Genomic DNA, 21,010 nt, shown 5'->3' with positions numbered 1-21,010 from the left:
ATGTAATGATGCAATTCCTTGTTTTACTGTACATCAAAATCATCAAGATCAAGCCTCCTAAGATTTGCTGAAGATTACATGCCAGACTTGGAAACTCAGCTTAGAATGTGAAAATTGCCCCCAAAAAGTCATCTTTCTGACTTAGCCTGCTCTAAGATTGAACATTCAATATCTTAACTTGGTTAAAAGTTTCATTACTGATGCATAAGCCGAAATCCAGCTCAGCTCTTTTTGTCACTATCGTATTATCCCTGAATAGCTAACAAGAGCAAAATGCAGTAATTTTATTTATTTATTTATTTCCTCTGAGTGAGTGAAACTTAGAACTACACCCCAGGAATGGTTTCTGGAGAAGAAAGCAGTTTTTACTAAGCCATTTTGAAAAGCGGATTTTTTTCTATTGCAATAATGAAGTGATATGAATTTTTTTCTCTTAAATTGTATGTGTGAAAGAATGTTTACTGGTGAAAGCAAAACACATTTAAATCTTCAGGGCTGAATGCTCCCAAGAGCATTACGAAAATTGGTGGAGATGCTCTTTGAGCCATTCATATTCATTCTGAACAAATATTGGTGCACAAGGGAAATTGCAGATGACTGGTAAAAAATGAATGTGGTGCACTGTAAAGAATAAACATGATAGGCTTGGATAATTACAAGCATGGGTTAAACCTTGGCCAAAATACTATAAAGACAGGCACGGGAAGCAACTAGGAATTAATTCATAGACGGTAACATCTGTAATGTTAATCAATATATTTTTAAACAGAAAATAGGTGCATTCAAACCACAAGAGATGAGACTAAAATACAGTTGCTTAAGGTAGAGGTATTGACTGAAGACATGGATTATTTTAAGTCATTTGATGTAGCCCTGCATGACAATCTAGTAAAGAAACCAGAACTATGCAAAATCAATTTACCTGCATCAAATTCTCTGAGAACCAATTAGCAGCCATATCAGCATGTTTCTACTCCCTTCTAATGGGTTATTAACAGCTTCAAAGGAGCCAATGAAGTTCAATGTCTTTATCAGTGATCTGGAAGGAAACATAAAATCGTTGCTGGTAACTCTGCAAATGACACAAAAATTGCTGGAAATGGAAAGGAAACAATGAAGGGAACAAAACAGCATAAGGGTATTTAACATCTGCTTCAGATCTTCAGGTCGGTATTTAAAGCCTTAAGTCAATATTTAAAAATAGGATGAATTTCAATGTGGAAGAGATACTATCCCCTATCTGCTGGTGGTGGGACTTGTACCTTTCTGAAGCCTCAGGTGCTGGCCCAGGAAGGGATGCTGGCAGATGAATAGACAATACTCTCTGATCCACTATAGACTCCCATTTTCTTCATCTCTATTCGCCTTTCTCGGGAAAGGGAAAAAAAAAAAAAAAAAGGGCAAGGAATTGGCCCAGTACAGGAAAAAAATTATTCTAGGTTTGCTGTGGAGGACTGTTTTTCTATTAAATTGGTAGTGATTTCTATTAAATTGCTTCTTCTTGTACTGAGGACAAAGGAGGAGAAAAAGCACCTGCCTCATTTGAAGGTGAAGGGATGGGAGGAGAAGCCTGCACGCCTGTCTGTCTGCCAGCCAGCTGGAAGAAAGGGGCAGGAGCAATGGGGACTGGGAGAAGGAAAGGGGAGAAAAGCAGCAAAATAGGACAGAAGTAGGTTTGGGGAGATGGAGTGGGAGCAGAAGGATCTCAATCCACTGTGTCTCCCTCTGAAAAGCAGAATTGAATCCAGGAAACCTGAATAAAATAGCGATTGCTATTAAAGCCTGTATAAAAAGGCATGCTCACAAAACATATGCAAGCATGACTTTATGAATTTAACAGTGAAACATTTATTTATGTGGTTCTCTGCAATCAGATTGTAGGCACAGAATGAAAATGGTGAGGGAATGGGGACACTCCCCTAACTTGTTTGGTGTCAGGGCGGGGGGAAATGGTGAATATTCATGGTGGGGGGTGGTGAGCGGTACACGCAGTTGCTGTGCCCACAGTGCAGGCAGGATCTGCTGAGGGGCAGAAGGAGCTGGGCTGCTCACAGGGAAGGGGAGCATCAGGGGTCAGCACAGTGACAGATCGCTGGCCGATGGCTGTGGGTCATTTGGGGACGGAAAGGTCCCACATGGGGAGAATCTGACTCAGAGCATCTTTTGCTACATGGGGATTTCTGCAGGCTTTTTTTATCCTCAGCTATTTACAAAATGTGGTCTTGAAGGACATTGCAAAATGCTGTATGTATTCCAGCCTTGTCTCTGCAAAGCGTTCATACCTGTTTTCAAGTGACCCATCAAAGCACCAGAACAAAGTCTGAAAGGCGCGTCCCTGTTTGTGCGCAGCGTATCAACTGCATATTGTAACCTAACGGCTTCTCGTGGGTATCATTTGCACAATTAAACTATAAATAATTCAGTATTTGGCAGTCAAAGATGCCATCAATAATATTATGCAGACTTCCATCCTTCCCCCTCCCTCTCCATCCCTGCCGTCCCCTAACGTAAAGTAAATGAATATTTCATAAATGATCACTCAGGTAGAATGCCCAAAGCTTATGCGCAGACACAGAGCACGTTTGCAACAAGCTGGAATAGGGAGGTGACTCTAGAAACCTTGCGTCTTTACTCCTAGATGCAATGAATTAATCAAGAGCAAAGGTCTTTCATTTGTGTGTTAACCATGTACTGGTAACCTTAGCTTCTGGCATCTGTTTGAAGATCACCGTGAGCACTTGACTGTCTCCTGCCCCAAACTGAAAGGGCAAGAGGAATAATTTCCAGGAACTGGGTGCAGCCCTCCAGCGTGGAGTGGCTGCTGATGCCCACATGAGCTGTGATTTTGCAGATCTGTAAAATTGCAAATTTGTGATTTTGCAAATCTGTAAATCTTTATGCCTCTGAGAATTCCTCTGGATTTCAGTGGATCTAATCATATGCAATTGCAGAAGCAGAGCTTTTGCTGGCATAAGTGCTTGTAGTTTAGTTGATCATTCAGAGCTGAGGAACATCTTCATGCTCTTTGGTAAGAGACTACAGGGGAACAGATCTCTCCTCATCAGTCACTATGCACCCAACCAAATCCACTGACAGCCTGAATTTCCCCATGTCTCCCCTTCTTTTCCACTGCCCATTTTCAGGCTCTCTGCTAATTTGATCTTTCAGCAGACACAAACAAACATTTCGTGCTCACATTCAGGATACCTACTTATTTTTAAAGTGTTGTTAACACAGCTTTTTACTGTCTCCTTCTGTCTCAATCGATGTAAAAAATAGCTGTCTAAAACGTTCTTCCTTGAAAAAACTTGCTAATTTGTCTCCTGGGATCTTCTCCTTGTCTCTGTCTTCAGTCAGCTCTACTCAATTTTGTATGAAGAGTATGGCATTGGTTGTTCAGCGTGTGTTTACTTTCTCTTGTAACCATTGCAAACTAAAGTACTCTGGGAAAATGAGTTGGATTCTTCTCATTTGCAAATACCATTAACAGAATTGTCGACCAAATTCCATCCTCGGCTCCAAATTACACGCTCGGTTAGGGCCTGATCCAACACTTATTAAAGGCTATGGAAAAATTCCCTGATTTTAATGGACTGTAGTTCAGACCTTAGGGAATGCACATTTCCACTGCAGATGATTGGCTTAATCTTTGAGCACGCTGGAATGTATACAAGGAAGGAATCATAGGGCTGGATAAGACTGCAGAGGTCACATCTCAAGGCAGGATCAGCTGAATTTGTATCTCCCAACAGATGCCTAACCTGTTCTTGAAGGTCATTGACTGGGACTCCACGGATTGCCCCTCCAGGCAATCTTTTTCATTAATTATCCTCACTGTTAAGAAGTTCTTCGTATCTGTTCTAAGTCAGCTCTTGCTTCAATCTATTCCCATTACTTCCTGTCCTAGCCAAAGTAAGTAAGAGCAGACTATTTCTTTCTCTGTGCAATGTAAAGCTTTTGATGTATTTGAAAAGTATTATCATACGTGACTCAATCTTGTTTTTCTTAGCCTAAACAACTTCTGTTTTTCAATCTGTTTTTGTGGTTAAATCTGTCTGTGTTCTGGACCTTAGTCACTACCGGCGCTCTCTTCTGGACTCCTTCAATCATCCCACATCTTTCCTGAAGGACAGTGCCCAGAACTGGACACAGCACTTCAATGCAGGTCTCATCAGTGTTTAGTAAAGGGAAAGCATGTGTCATGCACAGTCTCAGTACAATGCTTGTCTTTTGCACTTTGATACAGCTTTATTACCTCGTGACCCATTAAAAACGAACCTAGGTACAATTGATGGAGGGTACAAAGATGAAACTTGAGGGCTTCCTTGGATCTCTCAGGAGACACGGAGGGCAGAATTAGCATCATAGAGCTTCTGTGCATGTTAGCAGAACAAAGGAAAGGTGAAATTTGAGTCCCAGTTGCCACACGAGTTCCCCAAACAGAGACTGAGAAAGCCCATGACTTTGTTGGCATGAATATCAAACTGGAAGAGAGATGTAATGACTGTAGGACACCATCACACTGTTTCTGATGGATTTCTTCTCAGGCTAAAACTGTTATTTAATACAGTTTTACTCTTGGTAAAAAAGAAGGGAGTTTCAACTATGTACTTGTATTTGTATGCTTATCTATGCATATTTTATTTTTGGCTGCTTTTCAGCATAGCTTGTACATTTTTAGAAATGCAACACCAGCAAACAACCACCAACACATTACACATTCTATATTTTGTATATTCAATAGTCTCATTACATCCCTCGTGAATATATGTGGACTGTAAGAACCAATTATTGAAAACAGTATTCAGGAATCCATTTCCTCAACAGCTTTGTCTTTTATCAAAGGGCTAATGGCTCTTAGCACATTTCAAATTGGCTCGGGACTCATTCAGTTCTTTAAATGCTGCTTTAAACCAGAAGAACAAAATACCATTTTTGTCTTGTTCCTACATAAGTAAATGGTCTAAGGATTTTTGTGTTCAGGAGAACAGAAGCAGGTCCAAAATATGAAACATATGCCTTTTTTTTTTTTTTTTTTTTTCCCACTACAGCTATCAGAAGGTGGTTGTAAGTTATTAGTTTTTCTCTACTTGTATATTCAACATGCATCGTACATTTTTCTAATAATGTCACTAGGAAGAGAAATACACTTTAGTTGAAGAAAGTTGGTGATACTCAGCTAAGATCTACTTTTCTAGCCTGTGGTAACATTTGAATAATGCCATAAATCTTCAAAAAGGCAGGGACTGTGATTTTACCTTTGATTTACAATATAACAAGTGAGCGGGCCTAAAATTATATATGGAACTCATTAGCAGTCAAGTAAATTATGACTAAAGCCTGCTGTAATCTATGGGTATGCTATGAATAGTTTTGTATTTCAGAAGATAAATTGCAGCACCAAGAGGCCAGGTATTTCCTTAAAGAGAAATTCAAACACATTCTTACCTTTATAGTTTGGCTTTGCAATATTCACTGACTTGACAGGGCAGGATACATATGTTAGCCCAGTGAGTGAGATGGAGAGTTTTTCCATTAACATGACAAGTAATGTGGCACTTGGTTGCTCTTCCTGACAGTCTTAATAACACCAAGGAATTGCAAAGAAAGTCGTGATATTGCTTTACTGCAAGACAAGTGCAAGTTCCAAGTTGGGGGGGGTAAGGGACTGAATAAGCTAGCCGAATAATAAACAGTGGAAAACTGTATTATGAAACCAAGTCTACATTGATACTTCTTGGGTATAGAGAGAGCTCATTTTATATTTAAAAGCAAACAGTTTTGAAAAATGTCAAGCCATCATTGAACTGAGATATTATAACAATAATACTGAATTCACAGTGTGAAAAAAAAAACACACACCCAAACAGTAAGATCTACAAATACACAGGACAAATGTTAACCTTAGATTAAGCAAATGTTAGCCTTTGGCAAGCACTGATGAAGATACTAGAGGTATTTCTGGAATAACATCGTGATCTCACTGAAATCGGTGAAGCTTTGCTGTTGACTGCAATAGCTCCAAAATTTCATTCCTGAACTCTGCTATGAGGTGTTAAAATAAAATGAATCACGTGTTGGAGAAAGTTGCCAGATACTGCTAATCAACAGCACAGGTTTTGTTTAATATAAAAATTAACATCCTTTTAGGTGAAATAAAAACATTAGATCAGAATTGATATTAAATGCAACAAAGCAGATGAATGCATTATTAGGGTTGTAAATGTGCTCATGCAACAACAAAATTAAAAATACATGTTCATAGATAATTACCATTAACGCACCCATTCTGTGTTCATGTACTAAGTTGGCCATTGCTATAACACGAACTAACCAGATTTAAGCACTGAGCCAGGCTGCCAGGGAGGCTGTGAAATCTCTGTCCTTGGTGGTTTTAATGACTCCACAGGACAAAGCCCTGAGCAACCTGGCCTGAATTCAGTTTCAACCCTGCTTGGAGCAGGAAATTGAACTACAGCCCTCCTGGGGTCCCTTCCAGCCTCAATGGTGCTGTGATGCTCCCTCTGTGAGCAATAACATACTTGAGGCCATGGGCTATCATTCATTCATTCACTGCCTCTCAATATGCTGGTGATGAGGATTAACCCAGTCCTCCCCCAGCTTGCACACATCCATTGATGTTCAGGTATATCTAATATGCAGCAATGTGTAAGAAGGTGTTTGCAGTAGATACCATGCATGGGATAACCTGTAAGACCTGCTGTCATATTTGAAAGAGATTTAAACTTCTGATAATCCTCATATGCTCTTATATAAGGAACGTATAAAAAAAAAAAATAGAAAAACAACTGCCTTCTAAATCTGGGTAGATGAAGCTTCTCTTGAATTTGTGCTTCTTACTGTTATTTTTTATAGTCCATTAGAAGGAGAGAGGACAGAACCTTTGGTGGCATTTGGAGTTTCACAGCAGTTCCTCATGTCTTCATTCTTTGAAAGCTGAGACCCAGAAATTCTTGTATATAGTTATCAAGTGATCCTGGAGCTGAATTATCACTTCTGAGAATGTATGCTGTGGCTTAATCTTTGGTGGATTCATGAAGAGAAATGAAGAAAGAGTGGAGGTAATACAGTAAGTGCCCACATTAACAGAAGAAGGAAAATATACTATGATATATTAAAAACCCCTCCGTTTCCCAGTTTATCTTCCGGATCCCAAGGTAAGAATGTATAAACAGAAGGAACATTAGTTTTGATAACCAAGCCCAACAGAGCATCAGACAATAACTCTAAATAATCCATTGTAAATAAAGGAAAGGACACAGTTGAAGATGTTGTTTTATGGGTGTCATAAAATAAGCATGTAGCTGGAAAACTGCAGTTGCAGACCTCTAGCAACGTTTACATGTATATGCCACATAACTCCACCTACTGAAGCCAATTCCAGTTACGTAAAAGTACTCTGAAGTGCTTTTCTCCAGCACGTCTCACTTATTTCTTCTTCAGAGGGTGATGGTATTAAAACTCACATTGGTATTTGCTCTTGGCAAGATGGATACGGAAGAAAGTGCAGAAGGAATTAAGGCGGCAGGCCTGGCAGTGGCAAGCCTGGAGCACAGGCAGACGGCTGAAATGGAGGGTGAAGGCCCTGCTGGGGCCAAGGCAGAACCCGAACCTAAATTACTCAGGGACCTCCCCTACTTAATGGCCTCAAAACCATTCTGTGCTCGTAGATGTGGTAGAGTTATTCACCAAGGACATGATGTGATCCATAACTCATACTGTGGTGAGCTGGTTTTGCAAGTAAAGCACTCCAGTCATTTTGATTTATTTACTATTGGGGCATATTTATCAAACGGGCTTTTATGGCCCCATATGTGTTCGTAGCACACCTCCACCAGATTGCAAGAGAAGAAAAATAAACGTGTTACTCCTTCTGACTTCATTTCCATCACCTGTACTCCAACCTTGCACGAATACAAGCTTAATTACATATCTTAGGGCCAGATTTTTCTGAAGTTAGATGTAGGGGTAAGAATCATCAAGTTTAGGATGGATTTGGATTTTTTTTTTTTCTCTCTCTCTTTTTTTTTTTTTTTTTTTTTTTTGCCACTGGTGTATTCAAATACCCGAGTGTATGACATCCACTTGAAAATACGGTATTAATGAAAAGACCTATGGTGAAAACGGTGCCTGACAAAAAGGGCAAGGAGGATGGTTAAAAATCCCTTGTTCCATGAGCTCAATGTCTCTTGCCATAGAGCCCATATTGATATCCCCAAGCCTTCAAGACGATGTCTTTCAGCCAAAGACAGTGTTCCTGCTTTATGGTAGATTTTGGCAACGTCCTGGGCTAGGTGTTGCCAGCGCTAAAGGGGACTCCCAGCGTGGTGGAGCCACCCTGGTGCTGGCCAGCAGTGATCCTGAGGCTGGGACCAGGAGTGAGCGTGAAGAGCCCATACCCACCAGATTTTCAGACCTTCCGCCCAATTCGCCCACCCCTCATTTCCAAAGGGAACCAAAGCGGTTTTTTTTTGGTTTCTCCCATTTGAAGAACGGGGCTCTCTGAAAAGACTACACCCCCCAGCATGCCCCGCCACCCCCTCCCCCCGCGCGGCACGCCGGGAGCTGTAGTCCCCTTCCCCCCCCCAGCGTCCCTCCAACGGGCCCGCAGCTGTCAGTGGGCGGGCAGCGAGGGAGGCGAAGGAGCGGCCGGGCGCATGCGCGCAGCGGCCCCGCCGCCTCCGCCGCCGTCGCCCTCGTGCCGTTGCGCCGGGAGGGCGGCGAGCGGCTGCTGGGGCTGCGCAGCGCCCGGAGCCCCCCACAGCGAGCGGCGCCGCCGCCGCTTCTCCTCCTCCTCCTCCTCCTCCTCCTCCTCCTCCTCCTCCTCCTCCTGCTGCTGCCGCTGCCACCGCTCCTCCTCCTCCTCCTCGCCCTCCTCCTCCTCCTCCTCCTCCTCCTCCCCCCGCCGCAGCGAGCGAGCGAGATGGCGGCCGCCGGGGCTGTGGCGAAGCACGAGCAGATCCTGGTGCTCGATCCGCCCACCGACCTCAAATTCAAAGGTGAGGGGCGGACGGGGGCAGCCAGCCCAGCCCAGCACAACCCAGCCCGGCTCCAGCTCTCGGGGCGTCCCGCTCCGCTCCGCCGGGAGCCCCCGGGGAGGGGAAGGGGAAGGGAAGGGAGGGGAAGGGGGGGGTGGGGGAGGGCCGGGGGGCGCCGCTGAGGCGTCCAACGGGCCCGGCCGGCGCCATCTTGCGAGCCCGGCGCGGCGCGGCCCCGCCGTGGGGGTGTCCCGGCGGGGGGCAGCCCGCGGCCGCGCAGGGGCCATCTTGCGGCGTGGCGCCGCGGGGACGGGGCCCCGGCTGCCCTCTGCCGGGCCTGGGCGCTGGGGAAGGGAAGGGGAAGGGAAGGGAGGGGAAGGGAAGGGAAGGGAAGGGAAGGGAAGGGAAGGGGTGCCTGCCTGCCTGCTTCAAGTTTGTGGTGTCATGTACCGCCCCCCCCCCCCCATTATAAACACTATCCCCTCAGTTTATTTGTTATACGCAGGGAAGGCTCCGGTTTTACAACCGGCGATGTTCGATTTTTACCTATTTTTTATTTTTTTCCCCCCTTCTCAAACCTGTCAGTGTGACCAGGGTTTGAGATTCTGCACCCGGTGTCAGCGCGCCTACTTGCATAATCCCCCGTCTCTATTTCACGCTCTGTTTTCATGCAGGCTCGTTTTTCATCATCCCCCCCCCCCCTCCGAGCAGAGTTTATGATGCAAAAATCTTTAAGTGGGCAAGAACAAGGTTATGTCCATGTTCAATCCGAACGCTGTGTTTCCCCAAAATACCTTTGGCTGGCCTGGCTTTTAGAAATAAAACTCAAGCCTGGTGCATCAAAGGGATTTTTAACAAGCTGTACCCGTTTTATCAGTCCATCAAATCCATTAAAACCCGAATTCTGTTGGATCGCAAACCTTAATTTCTTGATAGCTTCAATTTATAAATTGCACATTCATTGATACAGCCAACACCGTAGCAGGAAGTTATTTTATTTTTTTTCACTCGTGTTGTTAAAATGCTGCCAGGTCTGCACTCAAATTTCAATACACTGCGTTATTCTTGAGAGAACAGGTCAGAGGAAAATGCCTTTTTTTTTTTTTTTTTTTAGCTACTGCGTCTAATTTGGAGCTTGCAAACATTGAGTTGTCTTCAAGCTGGAAGCAGGCTGTGTTTATGTGATACGGAACTGCTGGTTACAGGGAACACAGAGTAAATACTAGATTTACAAATTGTCAATAGGAAGCCGTTGTCGATCAGTAATCCTGATTGTGCTGTGTGTTCAGGTATTTAGAGTGCAAAATGCCTATTCTTTAAGCATAAACTTTGCTTTCAGGCTAATGCATATAATTAGGACAATTTCTGTAGAGCAGACGAAGCAAAACCAAAATCTGAAGCATAATGAGACTGCAGTCTTAATATACCATGGAAAACACTCTCTTAGTATATCATTACCTCAATACCTTATAGAAAGGGATGCCTATTAAAAGAGCATCGAGTGCTTTCTCAGTCAATATTTTCCAGCTGCTTGTTGTTCTGAGGTGGGCAAAAAGGTCTGTAGGCCACAAGCAGTAATTCAGTTCTGAAGTGGTGTTGCATTGAGGAGTGCAGTAGTGGTAGAAGGGAATTCCGAGTATTATCTTTTAAAAATAATTGGTTACTAAGAGGGTGTATGACTCAATAACTGTAACTTAATCGTAAGTGTAGGAAAATCATATGACCTTGGTTTAAAAAAAAAAAAGTGTGTGTTTTTTTTCAATGTAGCTGGTTATTCAAAGTTATCTTACTGGGAGAATAATTATTACCCATTATTATTATTATTGTCCTACTACTGTTGATGTATGTGTAACAGAGATCCAGTTTAAGTCTAAACATCTGAACAGAACAAATAGTTCTGCAGGTTTTCTTGCCTCACAGTGTGGCTCGTAATGAATTTGCTGACCTTTAGGGTAGCAGCAAAACATGGTAGTATGCCTTTATGCAAACAGTGACTTAAATTAAAAAAGTAGGTAGGACTTACTGTAAGGAGCTCTTGTCAAGGTTTAGAATTCATCAGTGTCTGATGAAACTCTTCTGGTTGGTTATTATTATTTTTTAAACTACTCGACTCAATCAGCAAAAATAAGGGCTATAATGTCTCTCTGCTGAATTTTATTCCACACAATTAGGAGGGAGTCTGAAAAAGTGTATCCCATGGTGGTTAACGCATTGTGTATTTCTCTTGGTGACTGGCAGATTAGGATCCTGTTTTTCTAGTACCTTGCATTCCTAGATGCTTCAGCCATTGATAGCATTTTGGAGTGATGAGTGGTTTCTTCTGCCTCTGTGGTACTTGGGGTTTCTCATGGTTGTGGAACCATCAGGAATACCGAAGGAGAATCACAAAACAAGGAAGTTTCAGAGTGTCGTACAAATGTAGCAAGGGAAAAACTGTTCTTAAAAGTAAAACTGTTCTTAAAAGGTATGAGACTAAGAGGCAGTAGATAAGCTACACGATAATGCTTTCAGAGACTCAGAGAGCACTGAGAATTTGACTCGTGGTTCTTGTCTGGTGGTCTTCAGCCACATTAATCCTGGAGAGGTTTTTTTCCTTCTGTATTTCCTAATCTGATGTATTTTGTTTAGCTTTCCAAATCTGGAGCTATTTGGATTTGTCTGGGACCAGACAGGAAGAATTGCAACATGAGACAATTAAAAGCAGCTAGTGTGGAAGGTGGCACATCTTCTGCCTCTTGTTAGGGTCTGTTCTCCTGACTTGTGCACATAATCGTCTGTAGCCTTAGTTTAGTGGCGACTATGGTAATTTGGAATTGGTTCCTTGTGAGTAAATGCCTTTTTAAAAAAGGTACTTTACAGTTGTGTAGTGAAGTAGCAGTGCTTGAAATTTTCAATTCAAAGCTTTCTAGCATTGTTATGGAAACTTAGTTGGTCTTCCTTAAATCAAAGAAGTCAATTTTGCATCTGTGAGTAGCTTGTATTTAAGTTGGTCTTGGATGGTGGTCCTTTTTCGAAAAACATTCTCCAAATCTTTACATCAGTCATAAGATACGCTTTTGCAACATCTAATTGAAAATCAACACTAGTTGATTTGATGAGCCTTGGAGGATCAGCAGACAGCATTCAGAGTTTGCATCTCACGTGCTTCAGAGGTGCCTGACTAGCAATCATATCAGCTGTTACAAAAAGGTATGGGTATTCTAACTTGATATCCTTTATTGAAGTTCTTGCTTACAAGTGTATGAAATTGTTTTGCTGCCTTTGTAAAGGTCTCAAAATAGAGGCACGCTTTTCCATTTCTGTTTTAATTTATTGAGGTTAGGAGTCAGTCAGCAAGTAAGCAGCCTGAGATCAAATTTTGTGAATGTTAGTGTACAATAAAAGTTCACTTTTGTGGTTTGAGTCACTGGAAGAGGTAGAACATATTTCACTTCTGATTATTAATCTGATTCATGCTCTAGGACTGTTAGTGTATTAAAATCATCTTTCAGCTGGTATAGGTTCGAACAGCTCTATCCAGGTAAGGCAGGCAGCACCTTACTTAGACAGCTCATTCTGATGCACAGATTTCTGTGACCTTTTAAATCATACAAAAATATTGCTGTGGATTATTTTATACTCATTACACTGCTTTTGGTAACAGTGAAAGCCATGGGGTATGTGTTGCTGCAAATCGAGAAGGTGGAATTTAAAGGTAAAAATAGCTCAATGTTAAATCTATCCCCGGCCCTCAAGATCTGTTGCCAGAATTGGCCCAGGACACCTTTCGTGTAGGCCGGGTTTGGACTCCTCAAATGTGATCTCACTGCCTTGTTTGTGTGGGTCTTGACCATACCAAGAACACACAAACTCACTTGATTCAAAGTACCAGTAAATTCGTGATGTCCCAGCTTTCTAGGATAGGTTAAGAAACAAAACACAAAGGTGATTGGGATGTCAGTTCTGTGGGATCTGCATTCTAGAACGTTTTTGGAACTGAACAGGGAGCCTGCAGAGGGGACGAAGTGGCTGTAACTGAGCACTAGCACAGTTGTGACTTTTTGATGCTTTGAGATGATTCCATTTAATTTAATACATTTTTTTCTGGATGATTATCATATAGTGACAAAGATGGAATATCCCATAGAATGATTTAGCATTCAACAAGTGGTCTTTGCCTCTTCATTTTATGATAAGTATTAATGAAACATATGACACAAAATGCTTAGTGGGAATGTGTTGAGGGAAACGAAGAAAACTTTTTTCTGTATTACACAATTTATTGCTCATGAGCTGGCAGTGTGTTAATACTTAGGTTTCTACCACAGTGTCAGGCCACGTTTAAAACTGACTGATGAACAGGGTCTGTGTTGGGTTGTGAGGCATTGTAGGTGCTAGATAAAATTCAATAATGGATTTTTTTTCTGTGATTAAAGAAGATGACAGCAGAATGGATTTGGATGTTTCGTCCCTTTCCCTTCAGTTCATAGGACCTAGCGTTGCACCTTCAGTAAACTGAGAAACACTCCCCAAAGCACTCCCCACCTTGTGCTTCTCATCAGTATGAAAGCTTCCCCTTTATGTTGTAATCAGGATGAAGTGCCTACTCCTTCTGCTTGTTGACAGCTGAAGCCAGTGTTCTAGATCACTACAATACATCATAATATAAAAATAATGCATCGCATGCAAATGTTGTACCACTGCTTAAGGCCAAGTCGAGAAGCAGAACCTCGCTGTGAACAGGAGGAGTTGTTTTATGCATCAGTTAATAGGGCCAAATATTTAGTGCACTGGCTGTTCGCTCTGGTGCTGTAAATTGTTCCTGCTTTGTCTCGGTGTGGTTTGTGAGTGTGCTGTCCTTTCTCACCGTGTGTCTTTGGGAGAGGTTTGTTAACCGGACCTTTGCAAACATCAGTCATTAAAGGGTTATTACGCACTCGGCTTGCAAGCCGTAAATTTGAGTTGGAAAAGACTGCTGGGGAGAATTTACTATGTGTGGAGTGGAAAAAAGGAATAAATCACTGAATAATTAGATAAGTGTTACATTTCTCAGTGTGGAAGTTGTCTCATCTGACAGTAAAAGCCTTGCAATTTGACAAGTAAATATATATCAGCTAATTGCTTAAAAAAATAATCAGCAAAATTGCCGTAATACGGTAATTTCTGATGTGGTATTGTTGAAAACAGAAACGCCAGTTAGAATTTCAGTAACTTTATTTTCCTTACTGTGGTGAGACTTTATCTGATGCATAATCATCTTGACCTCTTCAGCTTCTCTTTCCTTTCAGCGTGTTGTTGAATAATAAAGTTATTTCGTTGCATTGTAAATTATTGGGTAATGTAGGTGTGGACCCGATAGCTCAGATACTTTGCTAAAGGTTACCCTGGCATAGGACTTCAGGTGTTTGCTTGTGAAATAATGTGAGGAAGGAAGAAAAGGAAAAGAGAAATAGTTTCCTGAAATTTTAAAAGATAGTCACATCAGCTTTTTCCCTCCCGTTTCTCAGGGTGTGCTCTGGCTTGTTGTAACGTTCAATTTGACACTTCAGTGCTTGACTAGATCTGACCTAAATTGTATGCAAAGCCTCGGAGGAAAGAATAATTGAAGACATGGGGGTAAATGGAACATGGAATAAAATGCAGCATGGGCGTCCTGGGTAGCGTGTGCCAGTCTGGTCTGAGAGCTGCTTCCTGCTCTGTGCCTCTCCTTTCAGCTCTTTTGTGTGCTCCCGCTGCCCAAACACTTGGGTTTTATGGATGGCATTAGGTTATTTGGTACAGAGGTGTCTGCAGAGGTCATAATTAAGTTGCAGGTAAGCTTAAGATGGAGAAGGAGCAAGCTGTAAAATGAACTGCAGCATAGCTGTTGGCCTACTGGAGGCTTAATAAAGCCATTTCCAAAGGGTGGCCCAGTGTCGTGTTCGAACTTGGCTCGGTGACTTCTTTAAAGGCCTTGGTATGTGTGGGGTTGTGTTGGTGGAGCTCCCTGGGGATGCAAAGTAAGAGACGTGAGGAATGGTAAAAAAAAGTGTGTGTTTGGTGTGTGCTAGGGATAGACCTGCTGCTTGATTGCTTCTGTTGGGAGTGATGAGCGAGTAAGACTAGAGACCAGTACTTAGTCACAGGCTTGTGTGAGTGTGATGAGGCACGAAAAAGGGCAAATATGAGGCTGCAGTACAGTTATGAGGGAAGCTGTAATGTCGTGGTGCATGGCGTTGATGAGGCTTTATCTGAGTACATCCCTGGCAGCAGCCTGTTGGAGAGAGCACACCCAAGTGGGAATGGTGCAAAGGCAGAGTTACTGACAGACGAAGCAGAGTAGCGTGGTTTGTTTGCCTCAGCAAGGTGAAGACTGCAAGGGGATCTGATCGCTGTCATAAATATATCAGAAGAGGTAGGCAGTGGGGAAAAGACAAGCTGTACAGGTGGAAGGGTAGGATTGGTAAAAAAACGAGTTGGCATCGAGTGGCTATGAGTGTGTTTAGGTCAGTAGAAACCACTTGAATTTCAAACCTGGATCATGGCAATCGGAACCAACTTTCTAAAAGGAATTGCAGGCAGAAATACCCCTCAACTCGTTTTCACTTCATCAGATACCATCTTACAAAACGATTTGTTTCTCCTGGGCTTTAGAAAGCTTCTACTAGGTCATGAGGTTACAGCATTCCTAAAAGTTTGGTAGGACTGTGGTGGTACTTTGTGGCACGCTTCACCTAGAAGCTGGTGTGCTATCTTATGTTCCAAGGCATTAGAAAAGCTCGACAGAGATGTGCAGGGCTGGATAGCATTCAAAGGTTTTTTTATTTGTAAGAAGGGATGATCATAAAAATAAGTCATATAACATAGGAGTTAGTACTCCATATGTGAAGTAAACTTAGTAATTAGAATGCGCAGGAGTGTGATGTTAATTTAATAAGGCCGCTAAGTCTACTAGAGCAAAACTAAAAGTTGTTAGGGTTTTGTTTTGGACACATGCAAGACGTCGTTTCACTTCCATGTTGGGGCTCTTGCTGCTGCTGTGGAAGTGAGCTGCCTGGTCCTGCAGCGGGGCTGTGTCTCTCAGCATGATGCTGTGATGGGAAGACAGGGAGAGAATGGGGATCTTGTCAGAGCGAGGGGGTCATCACCATGTCCAGCTGAAAGCAGATGTTTGTTTCCTGAGTTAATGGTAGGGTCTGGAGAACTTGGCTTCCAGAGAGGTGAGATGTCAGAGGCCTGGGCTCTGCTTCTGGAGAATGGGAGGTCACCCTGAGATTGGAGTGGGCTGCTCACGCCTTTGGGAGGTGGCCCAGCACTAGCTGCATCTGCACGCTGAGCATTTTAATGCCTGATACGTGAGCCCGTTTAGCTGGGTGTGCCTCTTCTGTGAGGCTGGATGCTATTTGTGCTACATTTATTTATCAAAATCACTCCGTTGTGCTTTTTGGATACTACCTTCAGGGAAACTGGTGAAAAGCAGGAGGGTTTTGGTGTTCTGCAGCATGTTTGAGTCTGGCTTCTGATGTCCAGTTCTTTGAGCACACAGCTTTCGGTCAAGCCTGCAAGGAAATCAGCCTTGCTGCAGCATACTGTGTGCCATTGCAGCTGTCAGCTGAGATAATTACACATATTCTGATTACCGCTGGATGGTTTGAAGTGTGTCTTGAATATTGCGATTCAGATCAGACAGGTGTATCCAATTGGAGGTTGGGTAGTTGAGCTGCTGTATGCTTGGAAATTTTAAGCAGCAGATCTGGCTGTTTCAGCATCCCTGAAAGCTTCTGTAAGCTATAGCAGGTTAAAATACAAAGAAAGTTCAAAGGAAGAAAGGGGACAGTTACTTGTGTATCCAGCTCTGTTGTTCAAATGGGCTAGTGTTCTTTGAAATCTAAGAGCCTTTGTAATTATCAAATTCATTAGTTATCTTGCCTCCTCCAAGTAAAGAGTTGCTCCAGCAGGAAGGGTTTATAACCCAGCCCTTACTGAACTAGATTGCTTGTACGTATTACCAGTTGTTTCAGGACTTTAAGCATCATTTGCTGTTTTAAGTGTTCATATTTATCAGTAGTAAAATATTTCTACTGCTTTTGTTTTTTTTTCAACAGAGAATGCTTTGGGGTGAATAATGCTTTATTGCTAGATTCTTAAGACTTTATCCTAGTAGAGTTATGAGCTACCAGTTTTAGTATGCTTAGCGTGTCTTGTGTAAGAACAACAGCACAACCAACCAAATGGAGCTAAATTGCAAGTCGGGAATTCACAATAACCTGGAGGTTAAGTTGAAGTAGCAAGATTGCCTTTGACACTGGTAACATGGCATTTATTCGATAATGGGACTCTTTCACTAGGAAAAATATCAAGAACAGACATAAACAGACTTAAAACCTAGGTCTGCTAGGTTTTAAAGCTTAAACTAAACACGGGCATTAATGTCTTTGGACGAAGTTATTCCATGTTACGTGGTGTTATTGGTAGTGCTGTTGAGTCTAAGGAAACCTTTGTCCATATTTACCATCTCCTTTTAGCCTGTATTCTTGCCATTCTGTAAAGCAGATAATGTTCTGTTTACCAGAATTCATGATAGCCATCTATGGCTGCACTTTACCCTTGAGATAGATGCTCATTGTGTTTTTACCATGTTTTTTTTTTTTTTTTTGCCACTAACAGCATATCAGGAACAATCTGGGGTGAATGTGAAATTCTGATCCAGGAAGAGAATACAAGGAGAAAGAATGTTTGTTTTGTCTGGTTTGAAATGCCGTTGTATTGTGTTTCTGTCTTTTTTCTGTCAGAAAGGCAGGCAACAGATCTCAATTCCCATTTCCCTTCCACCAGCCCCCGGTGAGAGCATGTATGTTAGCATCAGTACAAGCACCTCTAGCAAGCTGTATAGCCTTATATATGCTCTCCTCGCCGCTTTGACAGAGGAATACAAGCTCTTTTAGGATTAAAAACGGGCATTGTCTGAGCATTTTTTTTTTCCGAAGAAAAAATCTTTGACAGATCTCTACCATCAGTGTGCTGGTGTGAGGAGCACAGATAATATCTGTTGTTACCCCATGATGAATAGTGCTAGCCTGGAATCAGCCTGCTGGGGGGCTGTGGATGTTGAGGCCTGTCAGCTTTCTTATAAAGTGTTTTTTTTGTTTGTTTGTTTTTTTTGATTGTGTTATTTATGTACAGATTGATGATAAAATTAAGAGTTATTTCTGAAGCACCAGGGTAGCATAAGAAGAGAGAGATCCTGTATTTTTGCTCTGATATATGGATATGTACCTGAGAGCAGTGACTATTTGTAGATACTAGTAATCTTGCAACTTCATCCACTGATTATTCCTCATCGTTCAGAGTTATAATGCTGAAGTATTAATTCATGAAACCTGAGCTATTACGCTTTGTAGACCATGAATAAATTTAACACCGGTGATTTGTTAGAGTAGGAATTTTTCTTCCAGCTGAGTTTATAGGATATTTGAATGATCGTGTTTTTGGTATTTCAAGAGAAAAAGGAATGATGTTCCTTGAAAATAACTGTTATGGATTCTTTTTAGATTGTTTTCGCAAAGATTTGAATATTAATTGCTTAGAAGTCGTTTATGGAGAGAAACAATATTTACTTGCTCTTATTTTTTTTGTGCCAGCTCTTTCACATATGCTTTTTTTCAGAACTATGAAATCCCATTTGAAGCAATCAAATGCATTGTTTATATTTTAAGTGTGCTTGTCTGACAGTCAGGTAGTTCAAATCGCTACTGGATGCTGGTCTTTTATTTTTAGACATCTTGCCTTCATTTCTTTCACTATTGATTTTTGTTTGCCAGTAATACGCAATTTTCAGCTTAATTTTGGCAATTCACCTTTTTTCTTTTCCTTCTCATTATATCTTTTAAAATAAATATGCTTCTGTAGTAGAACCTGAAATAGAAATGTTTCTCGGGGCTTCTAAAATAATTGGATAAACTTAAGAGGAAAAATCTGGAGGTGAAGAGGGCAGGAGTGTTCTTTGTACAGGAAAAGAAAGCTGGAGTATCAGACTGTAGGCAAAGCAGAATGAGCTGCCATCTCCAAGTCCTTTGTGAAATAATTCTTATTTTTAACTTACTGCAATCAGTATTCATATATTTGAAGACGGTAGACACATATCACAAAGGCTATTTCAATCGATTTAAAACCAAAAGAGAAACACCTTAATACATAAAGCCTTTGATATCTCCTGGTGCATTGCACACAGTGTCAGTGCGTTGTGGGTTGGACATCACTGAGCATCTGTCCAGCCCGTTCTTATAACAGAGCTTTTTTGTTGTTCTGGTGCAACTCCTTTTTAAAAGCACAGCGAGTCTCTGGAAATACTTCTGTTTATGATGCTTGTCCCAGATGCAGGAGAACATAGTCACTGATCGTTTTGTGAGCTCCTTAGTATTTCCAGAGCATCTCCTAGCTCAAGGGCAGTCCATCCCAACAGATAGGCAGTCAGGTAAAATGCACAGGGACCTGTGTGGATGAATGAGGTGTTCCTGGCCAAACTCACGTGCAAAAAGGGAGCTTACAGAAGGTAGAAGCAAAGGCTGGGTGACCTGGAAGGAGCACAGAGTGGTTGTCCTAACATGCAGGCATTAGGTTAAGAAGGCTTAAGCCCAAGTGGAATTGAGCCTGGCCAGGAATGTCAAGGATGACAAGAAGGGCTTCTGTAAATACATCGGTGACAAAGGGAAATGTGTGCCTACTGCTGAAGGAGATGTGGGACCTGGTTACACAGGACATGTAAGAGGCTGTGTACTTAACACCTTCTTTGCCTCAGTCTTCATTACCAGAAGTCACACTTCAGGAATCCCAGAGACCAGGGAGAAAATCTGGAGCAAGGAAGACCTACCTGTGGTGGAAGAAGATCAGGTCAGGAAATACTTAGGCAAACTGATGGCATGCACCCAGGGGTGCTGAGGGAGCTGGCAGATGTCATTGTGGGGCCACTCTTGTAATTTTTCATCAATCTGCTGGTAAGGAGAAGTGCCAGGAGGCTGGAGGAAAGCAAATTTCACTGCCATCTTCCAGAAGGGCAAGAAGGAGTTCCCAGGGCACTACAGGCTGGTCAGCTACGCCTGGATTCCTGGGAAGGTGACGGAACAGCTCACCCCGGAAAGCATTTCCAGGCATGTGAAGGGCAAGAAAGTTAAGTCATCAGGAGTAGTCAGTGTGGGTTCACCAAGGGGAAGTCGTGCTCGACCAACTTGGTAAGCTGCTAGGATGAAGTGGCTGGTCTGGTGGAGGAGACCAGACTGCCCAACTTGACTCTATCGTGTGCTGGACAAAAACTACCCTGCCTGAGTACATTTGGGGGAAGGTACCTTGAAGCCTTCTGTATAGATTGAGTGCTCCCAGAATTGGGAAGGTGAGGAAAAAACAGCATTGCACTTAGAGCTTGAACAAATAATTCTTGAAGTTAATGCTGCAACTCATGCTTTTTTAGAAGTTGGTAGTCTTTTTGCTTGTTTGTGTGCTTCCTTATGTATACTTGTATTTATTTTTTTTTTGGATATGGCTGAATACTTTAATGTGCCAGTTTACAGCTTAAATAATCTTCAGTTCTCTGCATGAAATGGAGTGCCTTTGGCAGTCAGCTTAGGTATTTAGCTTTCTGTAACAGTTACAGTTCAGTGTCTTAAAGAGAAGAACATACTTACATTTAAGCTGTTTCATGGAAACTGCTGTTCAGTGTTTTTTTTTTTTTTTTTAAATAAACGTGCTTATTTTTGTACAAGCTGCTGTAATTTTATACAATGATAAATTGTTACCTAATTCTAGGCAGGGGAGATGCTCTGTAACAGGGTCTCTGTATACGTTCTGCTAGCTGTTCTAATTCTGAATGGCTCATCTAAGAACCAAGCCTGTCCCCTCCCAGAAATTCTTCCAGTTCATTTGTGCTGTACTGTTAACGAGCAGATTACTGGCTGTAATCTCAGATCTCCCCCATGGGTACCACGGACTGAGGAGACTCCTCTCAGCTCATCCTTCCCACTCTAGCAAGGCACATTCATGTCACCCTTTTCCCTTGATAT

At 42.2% G+C, this 21,010-nt stretch overlaps 1 protein-coding gene across 1 annotated transcript in view; it reads left to right on the top strand.

Moving 5' to 3' along the window:
* Positions 1–8,907: 8,907 nt before the first annotated feature.
* The window catches only part of VAPA (VAMP associated protein A), a 30,790-nt gene continuing 18,687 nt past the window's right edge, over positions 8,908–21,010 (top strand). Inside the window, exon 1 of the mRNA XM_032181443.1 lies at positions 8,908–9,020. Within this exon, the coding sequence (XP_032037334.1) occupies positions 8,945–9,020 (76 nt within the window). The 5' untranslated portion in view covers positions 8,908–8,944. The remainder of the gene's footprint in view (positions 9,021–21,010) is intronic.

This window comes from Aythya fuligula, chromosome 2 (genome assembly GCF_009819795.1).
Source record: "Aythya fuligula isolate bAytFul2 chromosome 2, bAytFul2.pri, whole genome shotgun sequence".
In the NCBI taxonomy this organism is placed as follows: Eukaryota; Metazoa; Chordata; class Aves; order Anseriformes; family Anatidae; genus Aythya; species Aythya fuligula.
The sequence above is the reverse complement of the archived record's forward strand: the minus strand, read 5'-3'. Positions and strand labels throughout refer to the sequence as shown.